Source organism: Amyelois transitella, chromosome 13 (assembly GCF_032362555.1).
Source record: "Amyelois transitella isolate CPQ chromosome 13, ilAmyTran1.1, whole genome shotgun sequence".
Taxonomy (NCBI): domain Eukaryota; kingdom Metazoa; phylum Arthropoda; class Insecta; order Lepidoptera; family Pyralidae; genus Amyelois; species Amyelois transitella.
The window spans coordinates 10,328,930-10,353,117 of record NC_083516.1 but is presented as its reverse complement, the minus strand read 5'-3'; the positions used below and the strand labels follow the sequence as shown (position 1 = coordinate 10,353,117).

The following is a 24,188-nucleotide window of genomic DNA, read 5'->3' as shown; positions in this document are numbered from 1 at the left end:
AATGGACACTTTAACAAAAGTCATGTTAATGGCAAAGATGTAATAACGCTTCTAGTTTGTATGTTCGTTGTTCTATTAAAATTTGTCTAATGAACGTTAAAAACTGTTAAAGTTGGACAACCCTTATCACTAAGGGGTATGAAAAATAGATGTTGGCCGATTCTCAGACCTACTCAATGTGCTCACAAAATTTCATGAGAATCGGGACAAGCCGTACTTTTCGTACGGGAACGAACATTGTGATACGAGAATTTTAAATATAAGTAACTAGCTGTGCCTACGACTTCGTCCGCGTGGTATAGTTATTTTGGACATCATTGAAGCCCTCAAGGATGAAAAATTTCAACGTGCTCGATAAATTGTCTATTCAATGCAAAAAGAATTTCTCAATTCGAACCAGTATTTCCTGAGATAAGCGCGTTCAAACAAACAAACTGTTCAGCATGGATGATTTTGTCTTTTCTCTTGTATTATACGGGCCTATCAGTAGCCTGAAATAAATGGATTTAATTATTTTAATAATATAATAGATTTGTGCCCACGACTTCGTCCGCGTGGTATAGTTATTTTGGACATCATTGAAGCCCTCAAGGATAAATAATTTTTCCCCGTTCTTTTTTCACATTTTCCATTATTTCTTCGCTCTATAGTTGCAGCGTGATGTTATATAGCCCAAAGCCTTCCTCTATAAATTTTCTATTAAACGCAAAAACAATTTTTCAATTCGAACCAGTAGTTCCTGAGATTAGCGCGTTCAAACAAACAAACTCTTCAGCTTTATAATATAAGTACAGATTAGCACGCGTACGGCGGTGTTGGTGAGCGCGAGGTGCGCGGCCACGTGCAGCAGGTGCACGGCCAGCGCCAGCACGTGGTCGGGCGGCGCGTGCGGCGGCGGCGTGTCGGCCGCGCGCCGGTGCACGCCGCGGTGCAGCACCGCCAGCAGCGCGCCGTGCAGCACGCCTGCGGGGCACGCGCACACATACATACATACACGGAGACGGAGACTGACATATACATATACATACACACATACATACATCGTGTCGTCACGCCTGTGGGGCGCGCATACATACATCATCACATCTATATACCATATGGGTTACACGGAGACGACAGCCTTTTAGAAGCCTGCCATATATATGTATATGCTCACGTCTATATCCCACGCGGGGTACACGGAGACGACAGCCTTTTAAAAGCCTACCATATATTATATACACACATACATACATATCGTCACGTCTGTATTCCATGCGAGATAGACAGAGACAACAGTCTCTTAAAGGCCTGCCATATACATATGCTCACGTCTATGTCCCATGCGAAGTACAAAGAGACGACAGTCTTCAAAAGACTGATAGGCCACGCTCGGGTGTTTGGCTTAATGACAATTAAGCTAAACACCCGAGCGTGGCCTAGAATAAAAATCACTTCATAACTTTTCCATGGATATTGTAAAAGGCGACTAAGTTATAGGCCTATAAACTTGTAATTACTCTTGTATGCGATGGACTAGCAACCTGTCACATTTGATTCACAATTCATCTCAAAGCGAGTTCTTCGTGCAATAAAAACGGCGTCATGCTACGGATGTTAGACATCTTATAAAGATGATGATGACAACGACGGTCCATATCTGAAAATGTTACCGCTTCTGCACTGACGTTTTGGAAGCGGCAGTGAACTTAGTTCTAAGTAATTAAGTAATTTATTTGTCGTCAACCAATGTTGTGAAACCAAAAGGTATGACAATTATTACGTGATATGAAGTATCCTATTATCTATACATACATATGTTCACGTCTATATCCCTTGTGGGGTAGACAGAGCCAACAGTCTTGAAACGACTGATAGGCCACGCACAGCTATTTGGCTTAATGATAGAAATTGAGATCATCTATATCTAACATCGTACACACAAAGACACCACAACACGTACCTGACGCAGCGACAGCGCGGGGGTCCCCGTGTCCGCGGGGCGCGGGCGGGGGCAGCCGCAGCGGGGGCCACAGCGCGGGCCCGCCGCCCGGGGGCACCCCGCCGCCGCCCGCGCTCTTCTGCTTCTCGCGGACGCTGCGGGCGCAAACGACGTTATTATTTCATTTCGGATTTACACACACAGCTACATGAATTATTGATACACAAACATGCATAAATCATGCCTTTTCCAGGGAGGGGTAGGCCGGAGTTACACACAGCTACATAGATAATGCATACTACATTCATAAAATCACGCCTCTTTCCCGGAAAGATAGGCACATACTACATTTTTCATCATCAAATCATTCATCCTTGAGGGCTTCAATGATGCCCAAAATAACTACTCCAGGCGGACTAAGTCGCGGGCGCAGCTAGTATAAAATAAAGACTATACACAACTCACTATGCCGTGAATCTCTCCAACATAACTATTCTAGGCGGACTAAGTCGCGGGCGCAGCTAGTATAAGATAAAGACTATATTATACAACTCACTATGCCGTGAATCTCTCCATGGACGAGTGGAAGTCCCTCCTGTGCACGGCGCGCCTGAGCACGTGCAGCGGCTCGTAATACTTCTCCCAAACTATCGGCTTCGGCACGAACAGACCTTGTTCCAGGTTCTCCGAACCTTTTGGAGGGGGACGGTAGGTCGACACCTGGAAATTAAGACTTCATTTTATTGCTCGCGTGATTAAAATTTCAACAATCTCAGCGTGGTGGCTCTGTCAACGCCATAACATAACATAAAATATCGTCAATATCCTTTGCGAGGAAGACGGAGCTAACGGTCATCAAAAGTCTGAAAGGTCACGTTCAGCTGTTTGACTTAACGATAGAATTGAGATTCAAATAGTGACAGGTTGCTAGCCCAACGCCTAAAAGAGGAATCCCAAGCCTTTGCCTTCTCCTTTTACGAAATCCACGGAAAAGAAATTGGATGGTCTTATCTTTTTTCTATTGGTGCCGGGAACCACACGGCACCGTCGTGATTGTATATATGTAATTTAAATGAGTACCGTACAACACTTTGCAATCCATCTCGTGTGTATAAAATTTCAATAAATTATATACATAATTACAAGGGATAACAATTATTATACAAATTATTTGTGTGGTGTTTTGTATGTGCTCAGATAAGAAATTAAATTAACCTATTTTTGTCTGTACAATGTGTTATTGTTATTATAAAATGTAAGCTGCCACATTTGATATCGTGTTACACATCTCAATACTGGGAAATCCCACATTTGGACAAAATGTTGCTAGTATCGAGGCGCCTTCAGCTCATGTACATGTTACAAAGTTGGATTCAATCAACATACATACATATGGCCATGTCTATATCCCTTGCGGGGTAGACAGAGCCAACAGTCTTGAAAAGACCGAATGGCCACGTTCAGCTATTTGGCTTAATGATAGAAATGAGATTCAATAAGTGAGAGGTTGATAGCCCATCGCCTAAAGAAGAATCCCAAGTTTGTAAGCCTATCCCTTAGTCGCTTTTTACGACATTCATGGGAAAGAGATGGAGTGTGGTCTTATTCTTTTTTTCATTGGTGCCGGGAACCACACGGCACTCTAATACCAATAATACCGGGTGTATTCACCTCTTGATTGACAAAAATAAAATATTTCATAAATTACAATTTCTTGCACCGCAGCGCTGGGTAGACGAGATCCAATGGCACGGAATCCAAGACTGGACCCTCAAAAGGCCACCATGATAATGAATATTTTTTGTATTATTATAAGGTGTGGTTCCCGGCACCAATAAAAAAGAATAGGACCACTCCACCTCGTTCCCATGGATGACGTAAAAGGCGACTAAGGGATAGGCTTATAAACTTGGGATTCTATTTTTTTAGGCGATGGCTAGCAACCCGTCACTATTTGAATCTCAATTGTATCATTAAGCCAAACAGCTGAACGTGGCCTATCAGTCTTTTCAAGACTGTTGGCTCTGTCTACCCCGTAAGGGATAACGACGTGATCATATGTATGTATATATGTATGTTATTATAAGGTATTTGTAATGGCAACACCCGCTTATGATCAAACAGAGGTTAAGGTTATCTCTTGCTAATCGAGCAAGCAAAAAAAACAGCCGCTTATTAAGATTTGTATTGCAAATTTCAAATTAAATTAATTAGATCATTTTCATTTATAAACATGGGTTTTTTCTTTTAAGCGATGGGCCAGCAACCCGTCACTATCTGAATCTCAATTCTATCATTAAGCCAAAAAGCTGAACGCGGCCTATTAGTCTTCTCAAGACTATTTGGCCTTGTCTACTCCGCAAGGGATATAGAAATGATTATATAATACTCGTATATTATGAATGTGGATGAACCGAAGGAAGTATGCAGAGATCGTGGCAAGTGGAAAGAGGTAGTCTCTGCCTACCCCTCCGGGAAAGTGGCGTGATTTTATGTATGTACTAGAGGCCGCCCGCGACTTCGTCCGCATGGAAACCCTATCAATCCCGCGGGAACTCTGGGATAAAAAGTAGCCTATGTGTTATTCTGGGTCTTCAGCTACCTACATACCAAATTTCATGGTAATCGGTTCAGTAGTTTTTGCGTGAAAGAGTAACAAACATCCATACAAACTTTCGCCTTTATAATAGTAGTAGGATGTATGTATATAATATGTATGTATGTGTGTACGAAAACTGACCTCTTTGAGAACAGTCTCGAAGTTCCTGGTGTGCGCGTTGCCAGACCTCTCCGGCATCAGCTCCAGGAGTTGGGAGTGGGTCTTGTCACCGGCCGCGAGGAGGGTGCTCACTTCCAGCCGCGACTGGGTCAGCTCATCGTTACCTGTTAATGAAGAATTGATATTATACTCCTTTTGATTGCTTCTACTATTCCCAGACCAGGATCGTGGTCAAAATACGCACCCCGGGTTCCATTCCAGAGAGAACTAACGTCAGGAGGAAAAATAGATTATTTCTACTATTTCCGTGCCGTGTGGCTCCTCCCGGCACCAATACAAAAAAGAATAGGACCACTCCATCTCTTTCCCGTGGATGTCGTAAAGGGCGACTAAGGGATAGGCTTAACTTAGGATTCTTTTTTAGGCGATGGGCTAGCAACCTGTCACTATTTGAATCTCAATTCTATCATTAAGCCAAATAGCTGAACGTGGCCATTTAGTCTTTTCAAGATTGTTGGCTCTGTCTACCCCGCAAGGGATATAGACGTGACCATATGTATGTATTCTACTATTTCTTCTGTTCTCTTCTAGATACCCCAAAGAATCTGTAGTCAACGTATAGTTTTTTACGATCACTGGTTTCAACTGTATTCGGTAGGTCAGTTTTGAATAAGAGATTTCTATCCAGCGAAGCTGAAATCCTGATATTTTAGGGCACTGGGATTCAGGTCCTTCATTTTGTCGCTCTTGAATATTATTCTGTCAAGTTGATAAATAACCCGCTCCGTCCCTTCACACGGGTAGTATTTATTGATAAAAATCTTCCCAGAAAACCGTCTTCTTAACATTTCAAACAGGAACAAAATCCGTCGACAACTTTCCGTGATTATCGCATACAAACAGACAGAGAAATCATGGTGACTTAATAATATGTAGTGAAGCAATTTGGATCTCCGATATTGTCAGGCATCGAATCTAGGACAGGTCTGCTGGAACCTAGGACCACTCACCCAGGTTGGTCTGCGAAGAGACTAATATGGCTAAGAAGGTAAGTAGACCCTCCACCATGGCGTCTTGCTCGGCTGCCTGCACGGGAGACATCGGCAGCATGCTCAGCCATTCGCGAACACCAAACCTAGGAAAAAAAAATCGGTTAAAAAAAATCGGTTGTCAGTAAAGTCGGTTTACTGACGACAGTTGAACGTGACAACGTTTTAAGAAAATACTGACGGAATGGTAGCATGTCCGCGCAGACGCATCGCTCACTGAAGTAGGAGAGAGACGGATGTCAATTCGAACCAGTAGTTCCTGAGATTAGCGCGTTCAAACAAACAAACTGTTCAGCTTTTTAATATTAGTTTAGATTCAGTGGATACAGCCACAAGGTATTTTTTTATTTTGCACGTACAACTTTATAATAATATACAGGACGATATCGTCATTTCTCACAATGCCAATTTTTTTTTCTCAAATGTGTATCAAAGATACGTTGAATTTTCTTTATTTTTTAAAATTTGAGAGGGTTAAACCCCAATCTGCTTAATGGAGAACCAAGGGTGTGAATACGCAGTTATGAATAACTTCTAACGCAATTTTGGTAGCTCATGATCTGATATGATCAATACAGGGCATAAATTCTGCCCGTCTGTCTTACTGCAGTCGTTGTAACAACACTTACATATCGATACACATATCGATGAACTGGTCCGCGGGGAGATGGGCGGCGCATATCTGCAACCAGTAGATGTCCATGTCGACCATACTGTTGCAGAAGTTCGCTTGGATGTACGTCATCGCCTGCCCCTTGATCTGGAGGCCGTTGCGCACCCAAATACCGGCCAGGATCTCGTAGAACAAACTCTGCAAAGATAATGATGTATGTATGAGTTTCAGTCGTAATGATTTTGACAACCTTTGTCTTGCTTTGGCGAAGCGATCGAGTGATCACATGATTGAGTCACGAGTACTATTAAAAATGTTTTTATTCGGATCTTGGATGGTTATCTTTGAGATGTGTTATTTAACAACAATACTGAAATAACGAAGCTTGAATTTGTCATTAATGTTGAGCGTAAATTTGGCAATGATCATGGCAAAAGAAATTACCAGGATTCTTCGTTACACGCGGTCGGAGGCGCGGGCATGTGTTCCTACGATATAAACAATACACCGCACTATTAATATAAATCGGGCGATAAGGACCACGATTCGCAGAATTAAACTAGTCGGCATAATGAGCGCGACGTGGGGAGCCGCGCTCGTCATAACCCTGGCTATCGGACCCGCTTTTGGCCTCACAAAAACCAATCAACTCAGCAATGATATTGTCAACAGCATAACCGATACGTGGAAACTCATAAACGAAGGCTACAAAGATGATGTGTCGGCTGACGTTATAGAAATGATGCGATACGTGAACAAACGTTTAGAAGAAGCGGAGCGGAAAGTCTTAAACGTAGGGCCAGTGATATCAATGTTGGGTAAGGAGATGAAGCGAGGCACCCGGTTGGAATTGAAGTTGAATGACATGTCGAACCTGCTGTACCGTTTGGAGACGAGTCACAGCACGATGAAGAATTATTTGGATTATTACGAGAGCATCGATGAGAGTACGATGGAAGATTTCGCCCGTTACTGCGTCTCGCATTCGCCCGAGTCCTTGAGGGGGTTGGTGGAGCGAATTAACCTGCTGATGGTGAACAAAGAGGACATATTGCTGGGCTGGAGTATTCTGGGACTAATTCTTCAGAATGTCAAGGTATGCCATTGTAACGTAGGGTTTGCTTCGAAATTAATGAATTAATAAGTATTCAACTTATAATAGTGCTGTTGATTACTAAGAGGCGTCTTGATAATGAAGTCAGTCAAGGTAAATTCTATAGACAAACAAACGAACTAACTTCCTCATTTTAAGTATTCGTTAGGATTACGCACCTATGAAAATTAATGTTGGCTCTGTCTATCCCACTAGGGATATAGACGTGACCATATGTATGTATGTCTCCGGATTCAATAGTATAGTTCCACAGTCTCAGATAACGTGGGTCTTAAATGGCTATCTGGTAAACCTTAATCTGGCATCAGGTTTAAATTATAATGCGTCCTCGGATTCAAGAATACACATGCACACATAATTAGCAAGAGCTTTTTATATTTATTTAGAGATAAGCTAATAAATTTATACATATCTTACTTATTTTATCTTTATTTATTTGATGAAACATCTAATTGAATTATTTAGTTTTAAATTAATTCATGTTTTTTTAATGTAGACAATGTGCACTCGCGCACGATTTAGATTTAAGAGATCTATACATATTTGAAAATTGACGTCCGGTGTAAAATGCTGCAGTGTAGTTTGTTCCGCCGCTTCCGTTACAAATTATTAAGTATTAAAGTGATGTGACGTGAATGATAAAAAGTTCATTCATATGATTACGCCGTGCCGTGTCACTAAAAAATTATAAGAAATGAAATGAAGGCTTTTTTCCTGGCAAGGTAGACAGAGACTACATCTTTCAATTTGCCACAATTCCTGCATACTTGTTTTTCATCATCCACATTCACCAATCTTTTCATGGAAGCTCGCATCAGAATTGTATTCAAATGCATATACAACAAATATAATTATTACGGAATAACGACCGTTGTCCTTATGTTATCAAACGTACAACGGCTATTTATATCAAGTTATCATATTTCTTCAACAGCGTTATACTAAGTATTAGCATACAATGCCAATTTTATTCTTTTTCATTAGTTCCTAGAAATTGTTAAGTAATTATATATTATGTACTTACTTAAAACTTGACGTCTTTTTTATATATGTACTGCTCTAGATACCTACTTTTAAAACAGAAATAATCGCCCGCTACTTGAAATTATGTAGACTATTCCACTCCCAAAAAAAAATTGTGGCATCAGTTTAGATCAAAAAGATTTATCAAAATACTCGTATGTAAATTAATTTTAACTTTTATTCGTTAAACCAATTTAAAATGCCGTATGGATCCCGGTACCAATAAAAAAATACGAATAGGACCACTCCGGTCTCATTCCCATGGATGTCGTAAAAGGCGACTAAGTACATACTAAGCCTATCAGACTTTTCAAGACTGTAAGCTCTGTCTACCCCGCAAGGGATATAGGCGTGATTATATGTATATGTACCAAATTAAAAAAAAAAACAACGATACGAATCCCCTTATAAGTAGGTAGGTAAGTATGCATATTTTAAACTAACCCTTTACCTGCAACCAAATCCTGTATCTATACTATACATGTATCTATCTTTGACAAAAAATAACGTGGCACGGATGTAAGCCGCTTCAAAGTATGACAATAAACTTTTTGTTTACAAACTGATGGGCGGGACGCCACACGGGGTGCGGCTAGTGTTACCTGAACAATTTATTTTCTTTTTACCAAAATTTAGGAAAAAATATTCAATTGATGATATTAAGAATTATTATAATTGTAAAAGCGAATGTTAAAGATCGCTTAGGCAAACCAAAACGGGTCTGTCTCTTACGGTGTAGACAGAGCCAATAATCACAACCCAAAGACCACGCCTTGCTAGTTCAGCAAAACTAAGCCCATTACAAAAAAAGAAATTGTTATAATAATCAAGTGTAGTCTTCATCCAATCTAAAAAGGATTATACACAAAAACTGCTGCGTACTAATAAAAACGGATACCGGTTATTCAACTTCGCTCGGATGACTCACTCGTGGAAACATTTCAGCACACATATATAATATATTAAGCTGTTCTCATCTTTCTTTTCGAACGACTCATCGGTGTTATGTGTGAAAGTATTGTTTAGTAGTTGGCCACACCGTGACCTCGCGTGCGGCGAGCAGTTCCCCGGCCACCGTCGTCATGATCGTGCGCGTGCGCACAGCGCTCGCGCTACTAGCCCTAGCACACGTCTCGTGCGCGCTAGTCGACGATGTATTAGACATAATAAAAATCGGCAAAGAAATAAGCGAGGACATAATCAACTCGTGGGACATCGTAGGAAAACCTTTCAATGCTACGGGCGGCGTGGAACTACCTCTGTTCAGGAGGCGGGAGAAAGCCGTTCTGGCGCGAATAGCTCAAATCACGCGAGCCATAAACAAGGTGGAAGCGAGCATAGAGAGGACCAGCTCGATGCTGGTGCTGTTATCCAAGAACAGCGGGAAAGGGACGAGGCTGGAGTTGAGGTTGCACGAGATGGCCGATTTACTGAGCAGAGTATCAGCGGCTGACGCGAAGATGAGGGAGTACGTCACTCTGCAAAGGGATTTGGAGAAGATCACTTTGGAGAATTTCGCGATGTGGTGCGTGTCTCATGACTCGGGGGCGTTGCCCTCGGTCCTGGACCGGGTGCACGCGCTGGTCGCGCCGCCTCACAAACATCTGTTGGGACGGGATCTGTTCGGATTGGTATTGGAAGATGTCGGGGTTCGTACTAAATCATTATATGTAACTTTACCAGGCAAATTTAAATAGGTACTAAATTTTTTTTAAATGATTGATAGATAGAGCCCCGTCAGCGGCTCAAATAGAAATAATTTCGTCATCAACCAACGTTAACAATGTGTCTGCCTATTAGTATCAATGGAGTTCATTCGCAAAAATATGCTTTGAAATTAAAAAAAATATTCTATTAAGTTTCATATGGACAATTTTTGAACTTTTGTCGATCTTTTATCGATCAAACCCGACCCTACACAATAACCACCTACCCATGGATCATCGAATTATTATTAAATAACGGCGCTGGCGCACCCCTGCTGGGGATAATCGATTTGTCAGCGGATTCGTCCGCTTTTGCGTACTATTACATATATTCAGATGTATTTAGCAACATCAGTATCTCCGGAGCAGCAATGAAAGTGACGTAATCTTGAGGTGTACCCGTCTATCCCAGCGATATGATCTTAACCCACAAACTTGAGCAATTACATAAAGGTACCTAGCTTCACTAACAAATACCAATATAAATATAAGCATTAGATGATAACAAAAGATTGATAAGAATGTTGACTCTGTGTTGTCCGCAAGAGATAGACGTAATTATACGAATGTATTTGTGGTAACATAAGTGGACATTTAAAAAGTTAAATAAAAACAGACTAAAATACCACGATCGTTGTATCTAACCAATGTAAACATACATATAATCACGCCTTTTTTCCGATGGTGTAGACACGAGACTACATCTTTCAAATTGCAAGGATCCCTGCATACTCCTCTTTCGCTTCATCCACATTCACAAGTAACTAACTTCGTGTAAACTCTTCTTTTTCTGTTATACCAACAGATCTAACCATCCGGTCAGCGCAAACATGACATTCCGTGATCAGGCGCATTGTTAACAAAACCTTTTGTAAACAATGCCCGATTACAGTTTTTTACATCACGTTACGTATTGCATTTTCACAGAACATGAATGTTGAATTCTACATACGTTTATCTTGCCTTTGTCTCCCTAAGACATAGTGAATAGTCAACTAGAAGGTCACGATCAACTGGTTGGATTAATGATGGAATTAGGTTTAGTGACAGTGACAGCCCGCCGCCTAAAAGAAGCATTAAAAGTTTATAACTATTGCCCAAGAAGCAAATAATGCTGTAAAACGGATAAGCATGTTTCTCTTGCTTAAATTTTATAATCTGTGCGTCTTCTTTTAGAATATATGGTTTTGGATGTATATCTATGTAAGTATTTTTTATAAAACATAGTGTCATTGAGTAATAGTATCTCGTAACACAAGTTTCGAATTTACTTCAGGGCTAACTGAATCTGTGTAATTTGTCCTGTACCTACATATTTATTAATGGTTATTATCCTCCGTTACCAGGAATATACGTATAATAGGTACTTCATAATTAAGTTTCAAATGACGCGCCTCACTCTGCTTCCCGTCCTATTCCTAGATAAGGGTTTGTGAATCATCACTTTTGTCATGAAACAATCGTATAAAACACAAGCGGGAATAAAAATATTTGCTAGTCCGATACTCACAAGCTTGCATGAAGAGAATTATGAACATGCAGTATGAGGCTGATTATAGGCGATGAGCTAGCAACCTGTCACTATTTGAATCTCAATTCTATCATTAACCCTTACAGCTGAACGTGGCCTGTCAGTCTTTCAAGACTGCTGGCACTGTCTACCACCCCAAGGGATATAGACGTGATATATGAATGAACGAAGCAAAAGTATGCATATGGATCGTGGTTAAAGAGGCATGATGACAGAATCAGAGAAATAAAATCATTTTCATATCGATTTATATAAAAGATATGTATATACATAAAAACATACAATAATAACATTATAATACGAGTACTGTTTAATTTTTTGTGCAATAAAGACGTAAACAACAATAAAAAAACACACTTCTTTCCCAATGGGGTAGGCAGGGACTACATGTTACCACTTGCCACGATCGATAAATTTTTTAACCAAGGTTCCTTTATTAATCGTTCCAGGTGAAAATATCGAAGAAAGGTGGTGACGCAAACCATGGTCGCAGAGTGATAGGCGTGATTATTTTATATGCAAATTGATTGATCGATTGTAAAACTTCAACAATCATAACTTTTTGTTCACACTGACATCACTTTATGCAGTCTGAGCCGAGATTGGTCAATAACAAAGAGTCAGTGAGTCAGATGTCCGAGGTCAGACAACTCTGGCTAAGTGCAAACTGTTATATGTATACCTAACCGATATGTTTTACTATGTGTAAGTTTTAACTTTTCAAAAGTACCCGAAACCGCCGAGCTTGCATGAAGAGAGTTATGAATGTGGGTGAAGCGAAGGAAGTATGCAGAGATCGTGACAAGTGGAAAGAGGTAGTCTCTGCCTACCCCTCCGGGAAAGAGGCGTGATTTTATGTAGGTATGTATGTATGTTTAACTTTTCTTAGAAGTGGGAATGCCTAGACGAACGTAGGTACCTTGATCATATTAAGGATGAAATGGCAAAAGTTCAGGTCTACAGAACCCGAAACCACCGAGTTTGCATGAAGAGTTATGAATATTGATGAAGCGAAAGAAGTATGCAAAGATCGTTGCAAGTGAAAATATGTAGTCTCTGCCTACCCCTCCGGGAAAACAGCGCAATTTTATATATTTACGTTTCAATTTTACCGCGGCATCAATACGTATGGCCGTCATATTAGGTAACATAGGTCGCACGTCTTTGTTCCTTACCGGTTAGACAGAGCCAACAGTTATAGTTATAAAAGGTTTCGCGGTTGTTTTTCACTGTACTCGTTTTAACTATTATGCTACTACATTTGTATGGATTCAAGGTTGTGAAATGTGAATATTATATAATCTGAGGCACTGCGCAGTGTCCAGTAGCCATGATATTAACCAGCTTCCGCACGCGGCTTCGTTCGCGTGTAAATTATATCATTGTGTTATTATTCGGATTAGCTTCACCGTGAAGTCTCATTCAAATCATTACAAAAGTTATGCGTAAAAAAGTTACAAACACAACTAATTTATTTTATTATACTTTATAGGATTAGTACCTATTATGATATGAACTAGTATGAAATTAAATGATTAGAAATAAGAGAATATTAAAATCTGAAAAAGAATCCCAATTGTATAAGACTTTCCTTCGATTGGCTTTTGCAATTAGCTCAGTAAGAGTAACAGCTGGAACACTTATTCATTGATACATTAGTTGATTCAGTTTACATACATATGGCCACGTCTATATCACTTGTGAGGTAGACAGAGCCAACAGTCTTGAAAAGACTGATAAACCACGAATTGAGATTCAAATATGTAGTGACAGGTTGCTAGCCCATCGCCTAAAAAAAGAATCCCAAGTTTGTAAGCCTGTCCCTTAGTCGCCTTTTACGACATCCACAGGAAAGAGATGGAGTGGTCCTATTCTTTTTTGTACTGGTGCCGGGAACCACACGGCACTGATTGATTCGGTTTAATGTTATACAATTATGTTATCACTGCGTTGGCCACTATATAGATAAGTAGGTGTACTTAAACTTATTAATGAGATATTTATGCGGAGTGATTAAGAACGTACACAACATTAAATCTATTTAAAGCGATACAGATATACTGGAAAACTGATGTGATGAATGTTGAAAAAATCACGTTACGACGCACGTCTGTAGTTTAAACAAAGTTGATTTGATAGTGTTGTGAATATAGTGGCTATTCCTGTCGATAAATATAAGAAATTCTGGATCAACTAGTCTCTTTGTTAACACTTATATTAACAAATATTGATTAAAACCTGAGATTTATTTTTAATAGTTTGGTATATTTGTTTGTAATATCTTTATTGCACAGAAATTTACAATGTTACAAGAAATAGTACATAGTTATAAAAGAAACAAATCACTTGCAATGGCGGACTTATCCCATAAAGGGATCTCTTCCAGTCAACCGGCTATTTACTCGCCTAGATCTTTTCGAGATCAGATGAAAAAAAGCAAAACTATGCGCACGGGCATTCCTTTAAAGCTATTCACTAATTGGACTTCAGAACTTCTTAAAAGTCATATTTGGTAAATTTTGAAAAAACAAACATAAATAAGTTATTCATTTATCTACTATTGACTTGACAGTCTTAAGTTTATTTCAATGGAGTATAACCATTGTAAATAAACACTTCCGCACGCATCGACATCCCGTAGACAGGAAGCACCAATTAATACGTAAATGCCTATGTACGAGTAAAATGCACGTCACTGCGCTCGTGTGATGGACTTCGAAGGGCCATGTTATACCGATGTTGTAAATTCGGTTATTGAAATTAATTTTTGCACTTAGACATTTTAATTTGATGACGAAACATAAAATTACAAATTTGTACTAAGAAGTTAACATTTAAAAGATATTATAAAAATGTAAGTTTATTTCGTAAATATTTGTAACGCGATCGAAATTACACCAATTGGGGAAATAAATAACTAAACGCTTCAATCAAGTTTGGGGATAAAAAAAACAACTCGCCTCAGTTCGCGGTAGCCGTCAGCTGACGCACGCGGGTGTAATGGGCAAATAATAATAATCACAAATACACAAATCATGTTAAATCACCACAAAGCACCGTATTACTAAGAGATTAAGAGTCAACACAATCGCAAAGATAACATTGCGATGAATTAACAGCAACATATGCGGGCACGCAGGCACGAGAGCTTCCATCGGGATTTACTTATCGATAGTTTAAATTAACACTCTCCGGATATACGTTATCGACCTTCAGAGATAGCGGCCGTGAACCGTCGACAATACAAAGGGAAGCCACGGGAAACATTATTCAACAATGGTATTTGATTTGCGGATAAGGTTACATTTTCGATTGTGACAATAAATGAGTTGAAACATCATTGTTCTGTGCAGTATCGGTTGTCGAGTAGCGGTATCGAGTCGCGTTTCATTTTATCGATCACGCAGCAGCACTACGGCCCGCAGCCGGCTGTCCCCTCCAGGCGGCCGAGTCAGTGCGCCCCGGGCCGCGCAGCGACACGTTTCACTTCATACGTCACGATGAGGTTAGCAGCGCTCCTTGCGCTGTTTTCGTTCGCTATAGCCGACAACTTGATTCCAGTGGACTATATACGCAATAAATTCTATCCTTTGGAGACGGAGCTGTGGGATAACGTCACTGACCCGAGATGGACGGAGTCGGGGCTCGGCGACGTCGAGCTAACAAAGGTTTTCATAGCCTTCGACAACAACATACAGTCGATTCCAACGAGAACTCGGCCGCCTTTGTCAACAGTTTGGTGGTGGAAGAAGCCTTTGGAGCAAATACAGATTGTTGATGGCGTTTACAAAAACTTCATTGAGTTTTTGTCGCGTCAATCGGCGCCTGGTGCGGTTCCCTCACCAATAAAGGAGTGGATGGACTTGGCAGAGAACATACTTGTGGATTCGAAAACATCGGTAATCAGAGCGATAAAGCGGTTGGAAGAAGCGCTGACCCACGCTGACCTATTCCGGCGGGTAGCTACAGATTTGCAGGTACATTATGTGACGATTCAATGTTTACATTGGGTATGAACGTTCATGTAGCCGTGTATAGAGTACATTGCACAGTTCCTATGACACACTTACGTCAGTCAAATTAACTACATCCACTGTGGATGGAGTTCAAATAAATTGTGTCCGCTTTGCTACTATCGCGGCTCACTCGTGGTTTATCACAATATTTGCGAAGTCTGTCACGGTTCAACGATCAAAGTTACGATACGGCATCGGCGTTGAAGAATTTGAAAGTGATGCCATGTATATTCGGTGTCATGTCAGTGACCGCATTTTGTATTATTTGCTCGTCTTCAACGACAATAACGGTGTCATTAAGAGTAATGAACTAATTGAAATTAATTGTTATGACCTTGTTTATCGCTTGACTTATAAAAAAAATGCGTAGGCTATTTTTGTTTTGTTCTATTCTCGACATTTCTTACATTAGAATGAACTAAACAGTTTTTGCCGAAAAACCAGTTGTACAAAGTTAATTAAGGTTTACAGTTACCTACTTTTATTCAAATCAAATACAAATTCACGTTTTCAACTCAATATATAGCAAGACTTTAATTTTCTAAGTAAATCAATTCAAACAGATTCTTCCAAGAAATGCGAAGTGATAGTATAAAAAAAATTGTCCTCGGAACGAATGTTGAAAACAATTCTCAATTGTAAAGATGTGATGTACAAATCAATCTTATTGCACAGTACATAGAATTCAATTTAGATCATGAACACGTGAATATGGAACAATATAATTGTGCTAAGACGATTAAACCAATATATTAGTAAACATGTTATTATTTCTGCACATCTGCGAAAAATATCATCGAGTACAAGTCATCAGATTTCTACATCCAGCGTCTAAACTTATGAATCACGATCACAACAAAGGAACAAAGAATTCTTTAGTTTGCATATTGTCAAGTAGGTAACCTAGTTGATATTTCTGGAAAACTTACTCATTGACACGATAAAGAAACGCCAAATATATTTTTTTGTTACTTTGGCCAGTGATAATATATATAAAAAAAGCGGTGAGTTAGCATTCGTAACGCTTACGCTTATTACCGCAAACACGCGCATTTACATCCTTATTTCTTACGGGGTAGGCAGAGCCAATAGTCACAAACTCGTTTATCAGTACAACTATAATGTACTGGACCAATTAAAATTATTTTCAATGAGCTTTAAACAATTGATAATGGATCATTAACACGAGAAAGAAAAAGAATTCATTCCAACTCTGTTTCGTTGGTATTATTCCGAAGGCAGTGTAGGTGCAAAGGAGCTCTAATGTTTATCACACAGTAAATATTAAGTGACCATGAATTGAACTCTCAATTCCTCATTAAGACGGACAAATAGTACGAATTTATCAATGTTTTTGTTTCAAACTGTAATAATTATATTTAATGTTAATTATTAGGTGGTAATCCTAACAAATATGATAAATGCGAATGTAAGTTTAATTATTTTTTTATTACCTCTTCACACGTTTGCGTCACACGTTACAATTTTCCTTACATAAATTAATTAATCTGAAGAAGTGGGTATATAGGGTACTATCCATACCGGTAAAAAGTAAAGTTCCCGTACGATTTGCGAGAAATATGTATTTTATTTTGTAGGTGGCGTTAAATTCGCGCGTGCAGTTCTTAAGAGTATCTATTTAATCATAAATCGCGCTAATAAATCACCTAAATTCGCGCTGTATAGAATACTTTTCGCACGGTCTTAGCTTTGGACGTATGTTATAGATAAATATTTAAAGGGAACAACTTGTTATAATCCAGGAGGAACACCCGGACCTGTGCGAGCTGCAGATGTCCCAGCACCAGCTCATCTTCGACATGTACAACACCATATCCCTTGCCGAGATCAAGGGATACGCCATGATGCAGTTCTCTTGGATGCTGCTCAGGATATACGGGAAAGGTAACGTTTTTCTTATCATAGAAAGATGTAGTATCTGCCTACCTCTCTCGGAAAGAGACGTGATCTTATCTATACTAATCTATACTTCTATACTAATATTATAAAGCTAAAGAGTTTGTTTGTTTGAACGCGCTAATGTCAGGAACTACTGGTTCGAATTGAAAAATTCTTTTTGTGTTTAGTAGACTATTTATCGAGGAAGGCTTTAGGCTATATAACATCACGCTGTAACTAAAAGGAGCGAAGAAATAATGGAAAATGTGAAGAAAAAAAACGGGGAAAATTATTCATCCTTGAGGGCTGTAATGATGCTCATAATAACTATTCCACGCGGACGAAGTCGTGGGCACATTTAAAAAGTGTGTTAGTGAAATCAAATGGAACTACCTTCAATTTACAATCAAAAATTATTATATTACTCTACAGTTCCTTAAAATAAAACAATCGATAATAAGACATTCTCCTCGTTTTCAGGCAACTTTACGCAAGAGGCAAGCCTGACGAGGCAGAGGTACGGCCAGAGGACCAACCAGACGGCGGCGGCCGCGAGGGCGGCGCTGTCGCTGGCCAAGCGCGATCTGCACCGTTGTGACCCTGCGGCTCATAAGGAGGGTGAGTTTCATTGTTTTCGAATAACAAGGGGCAGTAAAGGAATTTTGTGGAGAATCAAGAAAGAGTGCGCTGTTGAAGAGCGCGAAAGCAGTGCACGCCTTAATTGGGCTCGTATAATCGGAACCAGTATTTTTCTCATCATGTGCTGCTGCAGCTGCGTCGTTATCATGACTAATTCCAATAGTACTATGCCATGTCCTCAAAGTCTGAATGGATGAATGATAGAATTATGATTCAAACATAGTGACTTTCATTAGACGTGGGATAATTTCAAAGGGAATATTGATATCAGTCGGGACAGGAGTGGCTACAATTATATCTCTACGCTGAGTTAATTTAGTTCACAAACTGATATTACACAGAAGAAAATATACAGCAACCATACCAAATCGCAAGATACAGTATTACCCAACAGATTTCTCGAGCAAAAAATTAATACTTTAATAACAAATTTCAGGGGTAACCTACGACATGGTGAAACGTCTCCTGCAGGGTTACATTGAGAACGAAGTGGACATGAACTCCGACGGGACGTGCCGGGAGAACTGCGCATACTACACTGTCGCCGAGAACAAGAACTGTTATCAAGACCTGTTCTGCAAGAAGCAGACGAGGTGCGGGGGCCGAATCATTGACTGTACTTTCTTGGAGTCTGATATGTGGGTGTGTCAGCCGGTGAGTGGTTCCTTCTTTTTTTTTAATCTGAATCATTATTGCTGGCGTTTTTTACACACAACAGATTGCCATAAGTTTCTCTAAAAATATCACAACGATGACATGACTTAAGACAAATGTATGTTTAATAGGAAGTACCAAAAGCCCTGAGCCCAAATTAATACATACATACATATGATCACGTCTATATCCCTTGCGGGGTAGACAGAGCCAACAGTCTTGAAAAGACTGAATGGCCACGTTCAGCTATTTTGCCTGCCCAAATTAATCATGAAATAAAATAGAATTTAATTACATTTCAGAACTATCGGCACGACCATCGACGATACGAATGGATCAAATACGAGAGCGGCCGAACCCTGGGGCATCCGGATACTTGCTCGGGATCAGTTACAAAGGTAGTAAAACTGTTGATACCTACATTTTGGGGCAAACTAATTGAGGTAAAATACTGTGGACTCGATATATATCGACTCTGTGTCCAACGTTTTAAATCATACTTGATTCACCGAGCCGATTTTGTTAGTGCCACTCGTCTCATGGCACTAATGTCTAAAATTGTCTCACTTGTCCCATGGGGCAACTTAATGGGACTAGTGGATAGAAAATTCAAAGGTGCCAAAAAGATGTATATTGTATTATACTGACCGATTAAAGACAATTCGAAAGGGCAACAAGGCAAAAACTTGACAATAACCAAATAACGTCAAAGTGATAGGGAGTTAATAGTGACTTGTGATACTATAATTAAAAAAATAATAACGGCTTGGATCATGACGCGTTTCCCCAGGTGGAATCCTGGTGGCGTTGGTTGTTCTGGCACTGCTCGTACTGTATGTGCCTGTGCGACGACCCCAACTCATCAGAAACGGACCGGTACTTCAGTCTCCGTGAGGCCACGTCAGAGGCCGAACACAACAAGTTGGTTTTCTACTTTACATGGATGCCCGCACACAATTAGTTTTATTACTAGGTTGGAACGGCAAAAAACTTAGATATTGTTAGAAATTGAAAAGGACCCAAGGCCCTATAGCATGGTTATGGAGGTTGCAATTTGGAGGACGCCAAGTTGAAAGAGAGATTTGTTAGAAATCCCTCGTGAATCCATGGAGGTTCAATACAAAATTGGGATGATATTAATCTGCTGTTCTCTGTCCAAAGGTGGACTCCTGGTGGAAATGGAACTTGCTACACTGCTCGTACTGTTTCTGCCTGTGCGAGGAAGACATCCACGACAACAGGACCCAACGCTTCTTCAGCTTAGGGGAGTCTGTAGCAGACGTTGAGAACAACAAGTCAGTCAGACTTTCGTGGGGTTTTTGTGGAACTAACATACTCCACCGTGTAATGTCTTTACTTAACACCCACAGATGTATTTAAGCACTGGGATTCGCCGTAGACGTCTTGATAACTTCATGTTTAGTTATGGCAAGGGCTGGGTAAACTATATTTATTAAAAATTTACTAAAATTCGTGTGGAGAAAAATGCAAAATTTTAAGCCGAAAATTGGGCGGTATTGGTTTTGGTTTAAAACCGCTAAATGGTTTTGGATCCATGGATGTAGGGCATAAGGATTAGTATTTGCTTTGCCCACCCCTCTGTTAGACTAATAGCATGGCTAGGTGTGCGGGTATCCTATTTTATCATCAATCATCACCAAAGTACTCAGTACACTAACTCTGGGCATATTTCGCAGAGTGGTGACCGGCTTACGCCTCGTCAAGTACGGAAGAGTGTTCCACCTGCAGATCAGCCAGGGCACGCTTGGAGAGCGGGGGTTAGTGACCCCGGGCTCGTGGGTTGAGCCGGAGAATAAGTTTGACCCTAAAGACTACGAGGTCAACGAAGGAGTGGACTTCCACACCCTGACTTATGAGAAGAGAGCTATCGATTTAGACGAACTTGATTCTCCTTCGGGACACGTTATGACTGGAGCAAGGTATATTCCTTAACAATTTGTTTTTATAAATTTAGTACTAATATAATTATCAGTCATACGTGATATTAAGTAAGAACATTCTCTGATATTTGTAAATTAATGATCTTCAGAAGTTTCCAACCGAAACACCGATCAGAAAGTAGACATTTACAAGCAAGAAAGTAGATTGTATTATATGTTCAGAAGATAATGAACTATAAACTTTATAATCATACCAAGCTTAAAATACAATGCTCCTACTTGTATATATGTATATGTATATCTGTTTCAGATTCCGTATGATCGGCGCTCACTTGCACTTCGAGATTCGCTCCACTCCATTCAACTACACAACCGGTGCGCTCTCGCATCAGAAGAGTGTGTGGATCAGCAACGACAACACTGACGGCACTTTCACGCCGAGGTATATTATTCACAGTATTTTTATTTCTTACTATTATATTACATCATTATGCCATTTAATTTAAAGTAGCATTCTAGTCTGTATATATATATGTATATACTAGAGGCCGCCCGCGACTTCGTTCGCATGGAAATCCTATCAATCCCGCGGGAACTCCGGGATATAAAGTAGCCTATATATTATTCTGGGTCTTCAGCTAGCTATATACCAAATTGTGGGACAACTTATAAATTTGAAATTATTTTTTTTAGAGTTAGTATCAGGTTTACGTGCATATATTATGTAGTATAGTAACAGGTTATCTATATTAACTCTGTTATAAAATGATACAGCTAAGCACGACCGTCCAAACCCCGTTAAGCATAGACTAGTGTGTTTGTAAAATTAAGTCACCAAGAAGTTACATCCACCTGGACGAGCACTAAGTGAAATCCACCAGAAATATGTTTCACAAACAAAAGGATCATTCTAAATTCCAGGAAGAAGCTGGAGCTGTCTGCGCCGGACATCCCGACCAGGTCGGGAATGTCGCTGCCCGTGGACTCCCAACACGATCAGTACATGGAGTTCACCCATACTGACATGAACAAGGACGCCGCGCAGAACACCGTACCCTTTATAGATATACAGCCCGTGGAGCCGTTGAAGGGTAAGTGTCACTCTTCGTCTTTTGGTCACTCACATTAGAAGTACTGAACGCGGCCTTTTCAAGACTGCTGGCTCTGTCTCCGCGCCCCCCGCAAGGGATATAGACGTGATAATATGTAGGTAATAAGATAACAAGTAGTACGAGAATTTGCTACAGTTTATTCAAATACGAGTCAAGTGAAGAAGCTCAAAACTCAGTGCAGATGAGAGAGAGAGAGAGATAGTGTATCCAAATTTAATTGACTTAAAATTTCTTAACAATTTAGACACAAATTCAGTCCACTTTTTTCTTATAATGGGATCGAATGAATTTGAAAAAATCAAATTTGAACAAAGTAACAAGCTATTAGCCAACGCTGGCTTTGTTGGAGAAATATGTTTTCTAAACACCTAAGAAAACAAAAACAGCATCTATGAATTGATGACGGTTTTTTTTTTTGTTCAGGAGCGGCACTCCTGAGCGGAGCAGGTATAATCCACCGAGGAGCGTCGGGCTCCGGCGGTTTCCTGGCCGCGAAAGTCATCACCTATGACTTCTCCAAACACGTACAGGCGGAACTGCCGTCCGAGGAGAACTACCACGAAGACGACACGACAGACTTCGTGCCTGTCGTCAACTAAGTGATGAGGGTCGGCGCGCGTAGAATAACATTCGTTTTTTAAAGTTTGAAATTTAATTTTAGAATTTACTTGCTCAAGGCGGGGGCATTCAATTCTTTTCTTTTGTGTTCTTTTTTTAATCGTGTTTTCATTTTGTGAGGCTAATCACTTCGTGTAATGCCAGCCAGCAGGAGATTGTGATTTTGTAAATAGTTACGCTATTTAGGATATCACAGTTCTCCAGAACAGAATATGGAAATTGATTTGTATGGCCTCTTTGTTCTGTGTTCTTAGATAATGTTATCTTCGCTGCGCATGCGCTGACCTTTATAAAGTTTGTGTGAATGATTGGACAATAGTGTGTATTTTATATTTTAATTGATTGAAATTGGATAATTATGATTTGATACCAATAATTTTTCAGAAATTTATAATTAAGTAGTAACTGTATTTGCTACTGTGATTTTGAAATTTTAATACTTGATTAAATTTTATACGCAATTGTGATTTTAAATTAGACGTAAGAATCTCAAAACCCCCTTTATATATTCTTTTAATTGTAAAGATTCTGTATTGTGAATTTGGGCATAGAAAAACACAAACTAGTGATATTATACAACGCTTTAAAACAAATTTAGATTTGAGATTACTGAACAAAATTTGCCGTAAAAATTAATTTCTTAGGATAAAATATACGAATAGATTTTAATGTAACTAATTACTGTTATAAGTTCAACCATTCGTAATCATCTGATTATCTGAATAACTTTAATTATCATATATATCTACATCTACGGCCTATTTATCACATTCAAACCGATAATATAAAGTTCAGCGTAAAATGCTGAAAAAATTCTAATGATAACAAAAATTGTCGCAAATTATGTGTTTCCAAAGTTCTTTTTCACTCATACTCATTAGTCAATAATTTTTTGTACGTAACTTAAAATAAATTTTGTATGAATAAATAAATTTTAAGGAATAATTTAGTTTTACTTCATATCCCACTGGCTTCCCTTATTAGAGCGATAGTTTTCAAAAGAAAATCTTACTAAGTTGGTTTTCCTTAAAATCTTGTTGAGTTGTATTAGTGAAATCTATCAAAAAAGGTTGGTAAATAAACTTTAGGAACTAAGTATCCTTTTTCGCTAAACAAGTGTTCCGCCGCCCGCCGGCACTACACTGACCTGCACTCGGAGCGGGTGCTGCGCCAGCAGGGCGGCGGTGGGCAGCACAGCCGAGGGTGACCCGCCCGCCGTCACTACACTGACCTGCACTCGGAGCGGGTGCTGCGCCAGCAGGGCGGCGGTGGGCAGCACAGCCGAGGGTGACCCGCCCGCCGTCACTACACTGACCTGCACTCGGAGCGGGTGCTGCGCCAGCAGGGCGGCGGTGGGCAGCACAGCCGAGGGTGACCCGCCCGCCGTCACTACACTGACCTGCACTCGGAGCGGGTGCTGCGCCAGCAGGGCGGCGGTGGGCAGCACAGCCGAGGGTGACCCGCCCGCCGTCACTACACTGACCTGCACTCGGAGCGGGTGCTGCGCCAGCAGGGCGGCGGTGGGCAGCACAGCCGAGTGTGACCCGCCCGCCGTCACTACACTGACCTGCACTCGGAGCGGGTGCTGCGCCAGCAGGGCGGCGGTGGGCAGCACAGCCGAGGGTGACCCGCCCGCCGTCACTACACTGACCTGCACTCGGAGCGGGTGCTGC

General features: G+C 40.3%; 2 protein-coding genes across 5 annotated transcripts in view; one reads left to right on the top strand and one right to left on the bottom strand.

The window, feature by feature from the left end:
- The window catches only part of LOC106138019 (E3 ubiquitin-protein ligase Ubr3), an 86,936-nt gene that overhangs the window by 36,850 nt on the left and 25,898 nt on the right, over positions 1 to 24,188 (bottom strand). Inside the window, exons 10-15 of the mRNA XM_060947584.1 lie at positions 6,319 to 6,500; positions 5,651 to 5,775; positions 4,662 to 4,804; positions 2,478 to 2,641; positions 1,943 to 2,076; positions 809 to 963 (exon numbers count right to left, since the gene is read on the bottom strand). Of these exons, the coding sequence (XP_060803567.1) occupies positions 809 to 963; positions 1,943 to 2,076; positions 2,478 to 2,641; positions 4,662 to 4,804; positions 5,651 to 5,775; positions 6,319 to 6,500 (903 nt within the window). The remainder of the gene's footprint in view (positions 1 to 808; positions 964 to 1,942; positions 2,077 to 2,477; positions 2,642 to 4,661; positions 4,805 to 5,650; positions 5,776 to 6,318; positions 6,501 to 24,188) is intronic.
- LOC106138026 (uncharacterized) lies at positions 6,862 to 23,460 on the top strand. 4 transcript variants are annotated; one of them, XM_013339006.2, is made up of 10 exons: positions 6,862 to 7,398; positions 17,456 to 17,597; positions 18,072 to 18,209; positions 18,667 to 18,884; positions 19,187 to 19,282; positions 20,046 to 20,179; positions 20,582 to 20,824; positions 21,096 to 21,227; positions 21,707 to 21,876; positions 22,321 to 23,460. In XM_013339006.2, exons 1-10 carry the CDS (start codon positions 6,874 to 6,876, stop codon positions 22,494 to 22,496), a joined length of 1,974 nt encoding a protein of 657 aa, XP_013194460.1. In that variant the 5' UTR covers positions 6,862 to 6,873; the 3' UTR covers positions 22,497 to 23,460. The 4 variants fall into 4 exon arrangements, with proteins under 4 accessions (XP_013194460.1, XP_013194459.1, XP_060803250.1 ...); XM_013339005.2 differs by lacking the exon at positions 6,862 to 7,398 and adding an exon at positions 9,517 to 10,088; XM_060947267.1 differs by lacking the exons at positions 6,862 to 7,398; positions 20,046 to 20,179 and adding exons at positions 9,517 to 10,088; positions 19,675 to 19,805.

Bases quoted from the DNA above. Each gene is read 5' to 3' on its own strand.
- LOC106138026 (XM_013339005.2), top strand. From the start codon at position 9,522: ATGATCGTGCGCGTGCGCACAGCGCTCGCGCTACTAGCCCTAGCACAC. The intron at 17,598-18,071 runs GTAACGTTTTTC...CCTCGTTTTCAG, and splicing joins GCTCAGGATATACGGGAAAG to GCAACTTTACGCAAGAGGCA. The intron at 21,228-21,706 runs GTATATTATTCA...TCTAAATTCCAG, and splicing joins GACGGCACTTTCACGCCGAG to GAAGAAGCTGGAGCTGTCTG.